Consider the following 14,447-nt stretch of genomic DNA (forward strand, 5'->3'; position numbering starts at 1 on the left):
GGAGGAACAGTTCACTAAAACCTCTGATGGTTCTTCTGAGGCTCTTGTGGCCCATCGTCCCAAATCACGATCCAAGAATGCCCCGTCCTCTGCCAATAACTCATCTCCTTCAGATCCCTCCAGTGACCGTCCTGCTCCCAAAGGTAATTGCAATCACTGTGGCACTCCTGGCCATTATTGGCGCAATTGTCCATACCGCAAACACAAACGAGCTGACGCACCTCTGGCCGCTGCGGCTGATGCTTCCCTTACCCCTACTCCTGCATTTGTTCACCTTGAGCTCTTGAATTCGGTCCCCCTTCCTGCAGCAGAGTCATTGGCTCTCCATAGCTCCGATGCTCGTGAATGGATTGTTGATAGTGGGGCCTCTCGGCATATGACCCCCTCCTCCTCACTGCTCCAGGATCTCACTCTCTGCTTCTGGGTCCACTACTTATCCTGATGCCTCCCTCTACCGCCAACTTGTTGGATCTCTTCTTTGGCTACTTAACACTCGACTGGATCTCGGCTTCTCTGTCGGCACCCTCAGTACCTTCATGCAAACCCCTTCGCTTTCTCATTGGCAAGCTGCTCGACGTCTCCTCCGCTATCTTCAGGGGACCTCTACTTTCGGGCTCTTTTATGCTGCCGGTGGTTCCTCTCCTTCCCCGCTCACTCTCCGAGGTTGGAGTGACTCCGATTGGGCTGGCGACCCCGATTCTCGCCGCTCTACCACGGGCTATGTTTTCTCCTTTGGCTCTGCGGCTATCTCCTGGTCCAGTAAACGCCAACCCACGGTCGCCCTATCTTCCACCGAGGCTGAGTATCGGGCTATGTGTAGTGCCACCTGTGAGGCTGTGTGGCTTCGGCGCCTTCTTCTCGATTGTGGTTTTCAGCAATCCACTTCTACCACACTTTTTTGTGACAATCAAAGCTGTATTGCCCTTGCTCGCAATCCGGTTTTTCATGCTCGGACAAAACACATTGAAATTCAGTACCACTACACGCGAGAGAAGGTTCTTGACGGTACCATTGTGCTCCTCTTCAGCACCACTTCCGACAACGTCGCCGACATATTTACCAAATCTGTTTCTCCTCCCCTTCTCCAACGTCATACCAGCTCTCTGGGTCTTGTGCCACACCCTGGAGCTGAGAGGGGGTGTTGAGATTCCGCATCTCCAGGCGTGGCCAGCCGACCAGCCCCCATGCAGCAAGGGGGGCCAGAGGGGGTAGGCTGGCCGACCAGCTGGTCGGCCCAGTTGGCCTGACCGACCAGGCTGGTCGGTCCAGCCAAACTGGCCGACTCCCCCCCTTGGCCTGCCCTATAAAAGGGCCTCCTTCCCTTCATTTCCTCCATCACTTCTTGCAGCTCCTCAAGGCTCCAGCATACAGCCTGCTCCTGACCATCCCCTCAGAGCCCCCTCTCAGCTGCTCAGTTGGCTGCCCACACTCCCGCAGCAGATCTTGCCTCTTCAGGGCCCTTGCCTCCCCGCTCCAGGCCTCTGCCTCTTCGTTTCAGGCTTCTCCTGCCTCCGTGCTCTCAGGCTTCAGCTTTCTTGTGTTCCCCCCTTTTTCTCTGCTTCAGTTCAGCCTCTCCAGCAGCTCCTGTTTTCTATCTTATTCAAGATATCTTGTATTTCAGTTGCTGCCCTGGTTTAAGGGCTGATTTACAGCAGATCAGTGGTGGTACATTTTGTTATCTCTAGTGTTCTCTGTGTGGCTCTATAATTTCAGTTTGTTTGCATCTTCCGCTGCCATTTTAATAATGGCTATGTAGGATACCGCTCTGGCCCAGATGGGACAGTAGATTGGTTAGCAGATCACATTTGCCATTGCTATGCAGGATAAGGATAAGCAACCCACACCCCAGCAAGGGGACCATTCAGACAGTCAGGATATTTTGTCTACTCCACGTAGGGATTTTATGGTAGATGCCCGGCGTGCCTATGAGCATCAATCTTCTGGACCGTTGCATGTACCCCAGCATGAGGATTATCTGGACTTAGATGATGCATTTTCTGTGCCACAGAGCCTTCTTGCAGGATGTCAAGCCATCTTTTGGCTCACAACTTTCTGCATCTATGCAAGCTGAGCCGTCACTTTTGGGCCGACACGTTGGTGTGCATCCAGTTAGTGCGCAGGTGGATCCTGCAAAAGTGAAATGCATCAAAGATTGGCCACAGCCACAAAATCCCACCCAGTTGAGAGGATTTTTAGGTGTTGCTTCCTTCTACAGGTGCTTTATTTGCAAATTTGCAAGAGGGCAGCTCTTCTTATTGACCTCTTGAAGAAGGATGCTTTTGGGTGGCCAAAGGAAGCACAACACAGCTTTGAAGACCTGAAATTTGCTCTCACACATGCGCATGTCTTGGTATGCCCTGATTTTTCACGTCCTTTCATTGGGGAGGCAAATGCCAGTGACAAAGGATTGGGGCTGTTCTAAGACAGGAACACGGGGTAATAGCCTTTGAAAGCAGGAAGTTTGATGCTAGAGCTCTAAATTTCCATGTTTATGATCAGGAGATGCTGGCTATCTTGCATGCTTTCAAGAAATGGCACCAATATCTGTACGAAAGTAAAATTAAGATGAAAACAGATCATAGGACATTCAAATTCTTCCTCACCCAGCGAAATTTGTCATATAAGCAGAAGAGGTGGTTAGCTGCAGTCCACTCCTATGATTTTGACATTGAGTACAGAAAAGGGAAGGAAAATGTGGTTGCAGATGCCTTGTCCAGGATGTGGGCTTGCAATTTGTCTACTATCTCTACCATATATCAGGAATGGATTCATGGCATTCAGGAAGAGTATATGCAGAATTCTAAAGCAGCTCCCATATTTTCAGATTTGCAAAAGCCTTCTAGTCAGGGTCCTCCGAATTTCAAATTGCATAATGGGCTGTTGTGGTGCCAAGACAGGATTTATTTAGTGCCCATGGCTGGACATGCAAGTATCACTAAAACATATGAAAGAATCAAGCAAAGCTTTACCTGGGAAGGCATGTGGAGAGATGTGGTTAAATATGTGGCTGAATGCTTGCCTTGTCAACAGAATAAAGTGGACAGCAAGTTACCTGCAGGCCTCTTGCAATCATTACCCATTCTAGAGGGCAAATGGACACACATAGCAATGGATTTCATCACAGGATTGCCTTCTACAGAGAGGGGATGGGACAGCATCTTTGTTGTGGTGGATAGAATGACAAAACAGGCCCATTTCGTACCCACTAAGACCCGGTATTCAGCATCGCAGGTTCCTTGGCAATTCATTGAACATGTCTTTAAGCATCATGGTTTCCCTCAAGACATTGTCAGTGACAAAGATGCAAAGTTTATGGGTCACTTTTGGCAAAAGATATTTACAGCAATGGTTACTTTACTCACACCTAGCACTGCTTACCATCCTGAGACTGATGGACAGTCAAAAAGGGTGAACAAATGGGCGGAGGAATATTTGAGGCATTTTTGTCATGATACTCATAAGTCTTGGGATAAATGGTTGTCACTTGCTGAATTTTGCTACAAGAGTACCAAGCATCTCTCCATTGGCATGAGACCGTTTGAGGCAATGTACGGATGCAAGTTCGGGATGCCTTCTTCAATTGGTGACATGTCAGTGAAAAATCAGCAAGCACGGAATGACTTGGAGTGGAGGCCCTTCTGCAGTTGGCAAAAAGGAATATGCAGGATGCCCAAGCCAAGCAGAAGAAATATGTGGATGAACGCAGGAGATATTTGTCTTTCAAAGAGGGAGATTATGTGCATTTGTGTCTCCATAAGAAAGCTTGCTCATAGGTATTACGGTCCTTATAGGATCATCCGCAAGGTTGGAGAGGTAGCACATCAGTTGGAGCTACCCAGTACCTCCAAGATCCATGATGTTTTCCATGTATCTTTGCTGAAACCACATGTTGGACAAAAGGGCTAAGTTAGAGGTCCTTTAGGTGGAAAATGTGGAGGGACTATATAAGTCTCCATCCACTCCCTACTATGTTCTTTTCAATGTGACATCTAATCTACTCTCCCTCCTTCCTACCTACGCTCACTCACTCTCTCTCTCTCTTCCCTACTCCCTCTCATTCTCTCCCTCTCTTTCCTACCTCATTCTCTCTCTCCTACCGCTTCTCCTCCCTTCTTCCCCTATCTCTATCCCCTTCTGCTAGTCTATCCCCCTTTTCCTAAATCTGCCCTTACCCCCTTTTCTACATACTTGGTGGGTGGATCACCCCCTTCAAATCTTGTTCCAATCCGACTTTCCGTTGGGGAGAACATGGGGGGTCTCTCTTCCTCACAGTTTAAGAGTTTTAAGGGTCTATTCGCAAAGGGTAAGTCACCCCATTAGGACACCCCATTCCCCGTCCAAAGACCAAAATTTTCAGAGAAAGCCCTTACCTCAAGGACTCCAAAATCCGGGATTTGCACGATTCAAAAATATCTTCCTCCAAAACTCGGGGTTTCCAAACCGTCTTTTGTCGAGGACTTCAACACATCTCGTGCTTTGCACAAGGGTCGGCCAAAAAAGACTGGTTAGCAATCTATCAGCCTCTGCATCCTTGTCCGTCCGAAAATGTGTTGCTTCCGTTTAGCCCTTCTCGCACGTGTCCTTCCAGTACGGCATTCTTCTGCATCATTTCCCATGCGAGCTTTCCCTGCACATCGCCTCCTTGTACGGCTCTCTCGTGCACTCTTGTTCCGCACTGTGTTGGCTACTGTCCCGCACGCTTATGCCCTCTCTCCTACTCGCTTCTTCTCTTTCTCTTCCTGTCCTGATCGTGGATTGTCGCTACGCTGATGTGAAGAACCAGACTCCTAGAGAATTCGAATGTGTGCAATGCATGCAAAATTTGAATGCCGATTGCCCCTCCAATGGGGAAAGAGCACCCTCGTGAGAGTAAGTGTTTCTCTTTTCGACCTACATGCAAGGTGTGAGAGAGATGGCAGATGAATGCAAGGTTAATAGAGAGAATGCTACGTGAGATTCACAATGAAAAGGTGATACCCTTTCATTAATCTCCCTTGAGATCACTTGAGTTCCATCTTCCCATTTACACCTACCCTTATCCTATGACCCATGCATCTACCATTCAATGCACCTTAATCCACCCTTCCCTTGCTACTGCTCCTAGGACCTAGACACGCGGGTGCACATCTTTATTAATAAAATAAGTCACATGTCCAAATTTGATGCCGTCTGAAGCAGTGGCTCCAACTCGACGACTACTAAGATGATCCACCGCCATAACAAATCGGTCGGTGTCCATTATATATGTTACACCATTGGCGTATAATATATAATAATGTTTTAATGTCTACTAATCACAGATTAGTGATTTCTCTTGTCATGACACTCCCACAAGCCACTATTCCTACTCAATCATTGCTTCAATCACTGCACTGGTCCCATTCAAGCAGGCGTACCACTTCCAATACAACAAGCACATGAGCATCTCGGGTGGGGCCCCCAACGTTGGAGTTTGGTAGGTCACCTTGCCATCTGCGAGCCCCCAAATCAGGAGAGCATGAGGGAGGTGCACCAAGAATCTTGGACCTGGACCAGCAGCATAGGCTGCACAAATTGGAGTATCTTGGACCCTGGCTCTAGATTGTCCCGAGTTCCAGGTCACAAATTTTCAAACTCGATTTTGATGTCCACATCAAGGTTTTCCCTAAGCTCAGGTTTCGGTTTTTAGATTCTTGGATCTAGTTCTAAGTTATGGATTGTGTCCAGGGATCAAATTTCAGACTTTGGTAGAGCCAAGGTCTCAAATATCAATCATAACCCAGGGTCCGAGATTTTGGGTTCCAAGGTTCTATTCCAAGTAATAAGTCAGCAGCGTACTCTTTTCTCGCGCAGTAAATCAACACAATTAGCTCATCCATAATCAGCTCACTGATGAAATGATAAGGAGAGTTTGGAAGTAGAAGCACGTGAGTATGTACCTTGGTCTCACCTTTTTCCGTGGTCAAAGGACATCGCCTATTGGACTGAAGATCTAAGCATCCACCACCTGAGTGATCTCTATCACTCCCTCTTGTTTGTTGGTCATGCGTCAAGTGGCACCATTGTCAACATACCATACATCTTTTGGTCCCCATACCACCTTGGCTATCAAGGGTATCTCCTCAATGATGAGGAGTAATCCGTCAATGATGACATTACTGTTGCTCTCGGTCCCCTCATTGGGCTTCTCATCCCCATCCTTACTAGATGTACTTGACCTCTTTTCTCTTTTGGAATACCTCTTTTCTCTTTTGGAATATGCCCCATCTCGACAAACTCCCATAGTCTCCAAGAGGTGATGAGACTCCTGAGCTTGATCTACCACAAGCGGTAGTTAGGTCCACAAGTTTGCCCTTCCCAAAGTTGGGATGGGAAGGTACTCGGTTGAAAACATTCCTACTCTTTTGCTTGCTAAACACAAGCCTGGAGACTTGTTGTCCAAAAACACAGCAAACAAAGACACCTTACTCTTCAAATAGCCAATTTGATTGCAAGGAGGATCCATCCTCATAGACTAGGCTCTTAAATTCTTATTGTGCAATGTGATGATATCACCATTATATAGCCTGACATTATTCAACTTGCACTAATTAAAGCACCACAAGTCATGTCAAATTTTCATTCTCGCAAAGTGTCAAATCGCTGTTGCATGAGCTTGACGAAAATCAAGGAGATCACTTTGCTCCTAACCGATCTCTTATTACAAACCACCACTTTGGTCACTCTATGAAGGCCTACATTTAAGCCAAATTTATATTCAACGCACAAAAATCGCCATCTTCTATTCTGTATTCCCTTTCCATTATTCCCTCAAGTCCAATAATAGCTCACGATGCCAAGTCTAACTCATATAAGTGGCTCTCTTTGAGATCTAATTTAAAGGAAACACTTCCAAACATTTCCCCAGCCAAATGTACTTATAAGTTATGCTTAATAGATAGTAAAGCCTTTAAAATATTCCCTAGCAGGGAGCATCTATCCTGCTCTTAAACATCTATTTTGCAGGTGATGATATCATTATTATATAGCGTAATATTATCAATTTCCATTAATGAGGGCACCACAAGTCATGTCACCTTTTCATTCTCCAAATCGTTGGGCTGGAAATGAGCATGAAGAAAAAGATTCTAATCTGGGACGATCTCAAACTAAACCATATTTCCAGATTTCAATTGACGGACTGACCGCAAGCACCAGCAATCCGTGCTGATTTATGTATCATGCTATTCTCTTTCTCACATTCCATGCATTAGAATGTGCAGAACATAGCATTTATCCCATCTGTTATCCCCAAATCAAATTTATCACTGTTAGTCCAGTTGCTGAATGGAGCTGTCTCTTCTTTAGATTTTATCATTCACGCTGTACCCACGCATGTGGCGCAAAGCAGTCTTGATAAGCCTTTGGAAAGAAATAGATTTAAAGATGCTGGTATGCAAAGTCTGTTTTTCCAAATCGTTAAGCGACCATGGATACCATAACGTTCAGGCTAGAATTCCCGCGAACAGGCGAAACCGCTCCCAACCCCAGCTGAAAACAAGGGCGTGTAGCGCAAGGTGAAAAGGATCGCGGTCATTGGCTTTTGAACGTGCAAGATGTGACCTTCCTCATTTGCCTGACAGGTAAATCCATGTGAACGCGGGCTATCCTCTAAACGCAGTGAGGCAGTCCCGGCCGCCTCATTAGAGGGCCAAGCTGTCCCAGCAGAGCCAAAGCACGCGTACAAGGCAAAAGTCACGGTGATCCTCAGGTGCTGAAAGCGCACAATGCCTGGGGAATCGAGGAAGGACTTCATGCCAGGAGGGTACTGGATCGTATTGGCAAAAGGGTATAAAGGAAAGGGGAGTCTAAACGATGATAAACGAAGCAGCTGAGGCACAAATGAGAGAGGCAGCAAAGGAGAGAATTGCCGGTACCTTGTTGTCGGCCTTGGATTTGAGCTTACGGAAGAGGGTGTTGCGATCGAAGAGGGCGTCGGAGTCGGCAGCCATAGATGGTAGATAGAGCAGAACAGAGCAGAGAGAATGAGAAGATGAAAGGAATGTTGTTGTAGGTTAAGACAACATACAAGATCTTCTTCTCTGACAGTAGCTCATTACTCTAATCATTGTAACTTACAACTAAGCATATCCTTAATTGCAACGCATATCCTTTTAATCATCCCCTTCGTTATACACCCGAGGTAGCCCCCTCTCTTCTGCACTCGTGGACAAGTTATGGTTCAGCTCACCGCATTCGGGACCAAACTCATTCGGGACCAAGATCGCCGCCTACAGTGCTCACAGAACACACAAAATTCCCGGTTCAAATTGAGAAATCCCGGCTAGAGTTGAGGGTTGCCTTTAATTTTAAGGTAGAGGATTTTTATGTTTTAGTTGTAAATCCCGGTTATAGTATATTTTTATTGGGCTTTTATAATTCCATCCTGGTTCAATGTTGATGTTGCCTTTAAATTTCAAGGCTCGTAAAAAGGTTTTTTTCGAGCACTTATTCGGGATTTTCTAAGTATAAAACCGCATGAAAACCATGATTTCAAAACGTATCAATGGTTGGGCTAGCGGTTAGAACTATCCCTCTGCGAGTGTGGGTTTGATTCCTCGAAGCGAGTAGAATAAAAATTAAAATTTTACACACCCCCTTTAAAACTTGGGATGTGTGATCAACAGCCAAGATTAGGCGACTCAGGGCGGTTACACATCGCCACCTATGCGTGGGCAAGTGAGTGGCATCCACTGCCACGTTTACATAGAGTGAATTGTTTCCCAAACGAGGAGGATAACAAAAAGGTATTGCAACATCACCATGGGTAAGTTTCTAGATTAAGTCCTACAACATCGGTTAGCCATCAAAATATTTTCAAAAAAATATTACCAACATTGATATAAGTCAAAAATAAATTCTAGAAAGTGTTTTATTGGAATTACCAAAGGAAATATATCAATTCTATGTTTGGGAACATATCAACAAGTATTTTGACAATTAGGGTTTTTTGAATCTCGATGGTAGTGATATCGATCGATGCTTAGGACTTAGGGTATTTAAAAATGCCTTGAAAAGTACAAGAGGATGGGTGGCCCTACCTTGTGCAAATTTTCATCTCAATTAACTCTTTAATATTGTCCCACAGTAGCCTTCTCATTCTAAAATGATATCCTTTAAACTCCATTGATGGATATGACTGAGCTATATGGTCAAGGTCAAGTCCTTTTGTGAGCTCAAACAATGTCACATGTGCATTTCCACCTTGTTCAAAAGACTCTAAAAGCTAAGACTTCAAAATTTAATAATGATGAATATGACTATGGATCAAGCAATGTAAGTAGGGATGAATGTACCCAAAGATTACTTTTGAATAACACAAAATAGCTTGTTTGATAGTAGCCAATTGTGAAAGTCTTTGAAATACTTTATTTATTTTGTATATATCTTTGGTCCTTCTCCTAAGGTCACCAAATGATCACAAAAAATAGTAAAGTGCACATAAAAAGAAAATAAACACATTATGTGGAAAAAAATATAGGATCATGGCCCAACATAGGATCATGAACTTATACTCTCCATGGCCCAACATCTGTAAAAACATTATCGAGAACATAAATGTGTGCTTGTTGTAGTTGAGGAAAGGCGGTTTATTTGTACAAGTCCTCGTACTCTCCTTGCAACATATCTTTCAAAATATAAGGCTTAACCTCATAATGGTGACATGTACTCCCTCACATAACGAATAGCTAATTGCAAGAGGTAGAAATTGTTGCATGAACATAATATAGTCATTTAACTTCATGAACATTAGCTTTTGATCTTTAATATGGGGTTTCTATGATACTTCGAGTGATACTCCATACCATCTGGACATGCGAATGTTGCAAGAAACTAGTCTTCTCCTCCTTTGTAAATGTATATGGTGAGAAACTAGTCTCCTCCTCCTTTGTAAATGTATATGGTGCATCTAAAATGTCCAATATATTTTCTTACTTCGGTTCCATGCTTTTCTTCTCCCGTGTTCATTATTGTCTTCAAGAGATTTTCTCCAATGTTCTTCTCTATGTGCATCACATCAACTGTATGGCATATAAGAGGATCCTATGTGGAGCCTATGTGCATCACATCAATTTTATCACACCATGATAAAATTCTAGGATCCTAAATAGATGTATGTTTTCAACCTTTTGTACTTGGATATCCTTAGCATTTATGGAACTCTAGCACCTCATTTCTAGGTGCGATTTTCAACTTTTCTTATATCCAATGCTTCTCTTCTTTGATTTGTTTTATAGTCTAGATGGATCCTAGCTCTTGTTAACAGAATGTACATGACACTTCTATCTAGGCTCCTTGTCCAATTATAAAGCTCCACGATCTCACATTACAACCTCCATGATTTAGAACCTAATCAAAGCTAATAAAGACCAAGGTCCATTCAAGTTGCGGGACCAAAGAGACAATGCAACATTGGAGAGAGAGAAAGAGAGAGGCAACTTTGTATTTGACAATAGTTCTTTCAAGACCTATTTGAATTAGACCTGTGCCCTCAAGTTTCTCCAGCCTAGGGATAGCATGATCAAGGGCTAATTTTGCTTGATGATTGGATTATATCAAAAAAGTCTTTTCTTGCCACCTTTGATGTGGGTTGGTCTTCCTCTTGATGATAGTTTTGTAGCTGTCTGCACAATCTTGAGCTATCTTGAAATATGCAAGCAACTAGCTAGACTCTATGGCAGCAATGCGTCATCTTCTTTTTCTCAAGTTGCATACCATTCTTAGCAGCAAGGCATCACCCCTCTTTAATCCAATGTCTTTTCTAATTTGGACAATGTTTAGTTGATAATTGCCGCCCTAAATTTGAGGTAGTCATAAACACTAAGAACTGGAATTTGGAAGTTAAATCTTATATGATGGTGCTTCCCAAATTTGAGCTCATCACATAGATTCACTAGATTCACTTTGCAATCAAGCTCATCCTTTGGAGCTTTGGTTGTAGGACCACTTGTTGTTTTGTATGTGGAGGAGTGCCTTGGGAAACTGGGGGTTAATACATCTTTGATTGGCAGTTGACCTTGATGAAGTAATTAGGGTTTGATACCCTTTGTTGGGGAGGAGTTTCTTTCCATGGTAGCAACATTTTGTGAAGGTCTCTGGTATCTTTCACTGCATTAGGTTTTTGTGGATCTACTCCATTGTTAGGAGTAGGTTCTTGTGGGTCTATTGCTATGGAGTTGGATTGGATGTTGCATTAAAGGACTGGTTTTGAACTTCCTCATGGAAAACCCATCAAGGCCTGGAACTATCATTGCCTTGTCCTTTGTGGACATCGCAATAGGCTGTTGTGTCACTACTTTTTTGGGAGTAGGTTCTTGCATAGCTCTTTGTTGTCAATGTTGTATGCTCAAACTTATAGGGTTCCACTCTTACTGTTGTGGTGGTTATAGGGAAGGGCAAAGCTGCCCGTGAGGTAAGCAAGAGAAGGTGGACTCTTGTGTTGATTACACTTATGGATCCGCATTGCCATCGTTATATCCTTGAGCCTACAATACTTCCTTCCTAATTTCAACTTTCTTGTGCCTTTTTCAATTATAGCCTCTCCCATGTTCAACTTCCATTTTATCACTGTAATAAAGTGATATATGTTCTCTATAGCAAATGTGAGTAGGATCATAATGTCTTGGAGATCTTCTGTTTTTGTTGAGACAAAGTTTCTTCAAAGAAAGCTATTAGTGAGGTTAATTCCTCATTCACATTGGAAGGTTCTTGTGTGACTTCCACTATGTTTGGCGTGGTTGGGGTGACAAGTTCTTGTGTAGATGCAATGAAGCTTGGTGCCGAATTTCTTACTAAGAAAGGTTCTTATGTAGCTACCAGAGTAGATTCTACTCTTTTCTTGGCAGGTTGTTATGTTACTATCTCTTTTGGGAGACAGGTTCTTGTATAACTCTCGTTTGCCTTGAAGATGATGCAATGAATTCAAGAGAATTTTAATAGATTGAGGTCAAGTAGGTTCATGTGTTACTCTCTCTCTTTTTCAGACAAGTCTTGGTGTAACTACTCGATAAGAGGTAGAAGATGTTCTTTGTGTGTGATCCTCCTTATTGGTGCTTCCCTTGTCCTTGCGAGTAGGTTCTTCTAGTTCTACCTTTTTCAAGGCAGGTTCTTGCAGCTCTTCTCTCTAATATTTGCCTTGATGTTTCATAATTGGTAGGCCTGAATTTGAATGTGCCTCTCATTTGTTATTGATGATGATTTTAGATGCTTTGGCCTCCATTCTTCTACTACTCTTTATTGAGCACATTGGCATTACTCCTTGAAGATGGAGTTGATCTTCTTACACATAGTACCTTGGGTACCCAAATATAAGTATTTCCAAGGTAATATCCTTGGGCCTCTAGTAGTGGGAACCCAATGGTAGTGTACCATTCTTGTTGGATGGTGGTGTTTTTTTCTTCGATGTCGAGGTTTGTTGTTTACATGATGGGGTGGCTTTTGATGTCGAGGTTTTGTCAAAATCCAAATATATGATTCTATCTTCAAAGTATCCTTGGGCTGGTAGTAGATTCTTTTGAACCCACACTTGCTTGGTTGCTCTTCTTCTTTGTCTCCTTTGTTGGTGAGTCTCATGTACAGGTTGAGAGGTGGAAGTTGAAGTTGATGCTAATGCTTGAATGTTAGTCCATTTGGTAGCATCTTGATGGGTTGATTCATCACCAAACAAGCCTCTATAAGTGTCTTGGATCCAAAGGGGATCCAACTGCTACTACTGTTAAGGTACCTACAGGAGTTACAAAAAATTTGCTAGCCACAACATGATTGTTTATGAAAACATTCAACATTCAAGAGCCAACAACCTTAATTGAGGTAGCTCCTATGGACTCAATTTCAGAATCACAGACTTCAAGGAGTACCGGGCTGAGATGTTTTGAGATTTGCTAGGAGATGAGGTGGTTGCTTGCTTGAGCATCTGCCACGGCCTATATTTGGCACGTTGCACTTGTTGATCTTAGCTCTACCAAAAGTTGAGATGGAGTTATACCTGTCTCCTTAGTATCAATGGCATGTTCAATTTCATTATGTAGTACTGCTCTTAAGGTGTAAAAAGGTGTAATGGTGGTTGGTTTATCATTGCCAAGGTGCATAATCTGAGTTCCTTTAGCAATCGGCGAGTCTATCATAGCTAGTGTATGTATCCAATTTAGTGAGTCTTCTAACTTTAGCAAAGAAGCACACTAAGAGTCTTCAGGACTCTTCTTGATTCAGCTCTGCGAATAGAATTTTAGACATAGGATGAACCTTTCAAGTTTGGAGATCCACCCTCATGACTTGCATAGGGATCCCTATGTAAGTATATTCTATTTGACCTCTAGTCATGGACCAATCCTGTAGTATGCATGAAAGGCCTACCCAATATCATGTTTGTTGGGGAAGTCAATTACAACAAACCACACTAGGTAGGTTAGTCTTAATCTTAATGTCACTTAGAACTATTACTAGTAGGATTGTTTCTCCATCAACCAAATTGACTATGAGGTTTGTGTTATCCATCTTAGGTTGACCATACTTGACCCAACACTGCTATGCTTACACGCGCTCCTCCATCCAAGATTGTAGTCACGCTCTTACCTTGATAGGAGATGGGGAATACTACGTTGGTGTCATCACTTTCAAAAGTATTGGTCCGATTTGTTGATAGGTACCTTGGGAAAGTGTTGAGGTCGTTTGGGGGTTCGACAATCTTAGCATCCATGGGCTTAGGAGCTACTATTTGCCCATTCATCCAATCCAAGAGGTCTCTCCATAGTGTAGGATTACCCTATAATTGTGCTGCAATGGGCCTCTTTACCTCAGTGGATAGTAATGTAGCTAGTCCATCTACGTCTCAGGGTTGTGTGATTGGTTCACTGCCAACTGATTGTGACTCTTCAAACCCGTGAAAGGACATGTTGTCCTCTTCATTTGTTTGGTGCCATACAAGGTCCTACTCAAACATCTTATGCCATAAGAGTGAACAACCTACTGATCATCCTTGTGTACCTTCCTCGTCCACTCTTTCACATACATTGGAGGCTTTGGGGGCTCTATTAGCCGTCCGGTAGTTAGGATGGATGGTGTCTAACCCTTCACTTGCCTTGAGTTGTTGCTCAAATCTTTCTTGGCAATCACGCACCAACTATTGTGCCTTGGCTAGGCATTTCTTGTAGATAAGGTTGGGTATTCTCCCTATAAATTGGGAGTCGTGGGTTTTCTATAGGTCAACACTCCTCAAGTATCATCCCTTCCTTTTGGTGGTTGATTGAATTGGTTATCAGCCACCACTGAGAGAGTATGACTAGAAGAGAATGAGAAGGAGAAGGTGCACGTGTCCTCATCGGACCCATTTCGGATAATCACCTTGTTGGAACCTTTTTCCACCTTAATTGCACCCTTGTTGTTTACCTCTTTAGCCTAGGATGTACTAGCCTTATCTCTTTTGGCTTGAA

At 43.5% G+C, this 14,447-nt stretch overlaps 2 protein-coding genes across 4 annotated transcripts in view; one reads left to right on the forward strand and one right to left on the reverse strand.

The window, feature by feature from the left end:
* LOC147891803 (putative ADP-ribosylation factor GTPase-activating protein AGD8) overlaps positions 1 to 8,059 on the reverse strand; it is a 52,929-nt gene extending 44,870 nt beyond the window's left edge. Inside the window, exon 1 of the mRNA XM_087388670.1 lies at positions 7,896 to 8,059. Coding sequence (XP_087244796.1) covers positions 7,896 to 7,970 — 75 coding nt within the window. The 5' untranslated portion in view covers positions 7,971 to 8,059. The remainder of the gene's footprint in view (positions 1 to 7,895) is intronic.
* LOC147891802 (calcineurin B-like protein 3) overlaps positions 1 to 14,447 on the forward strand; it is a 207,927-nt gene that overhangs the window by 110,733 nt on the left and 82,747 nt on the right. The gene's annotated exons all lie outside the window — the stretch shown is intronic.

Source organism: Dipteris shenzhenensis, chromosome 17, assembly GCF_047967505.1.
Source record: "Dipteris shenzhenensis isolate YYH24624 ecotype China chromosome 17, Dip_SZ_1.0, whole genome shotgun sequence".
Lineage (NCBI taxonomy): Eukaryota > Viridiplantae > Streptophyta > Polypodiopsida > Gleicheniales > Dipteridaceae > Dipteris > Dipteris shenzhenensis.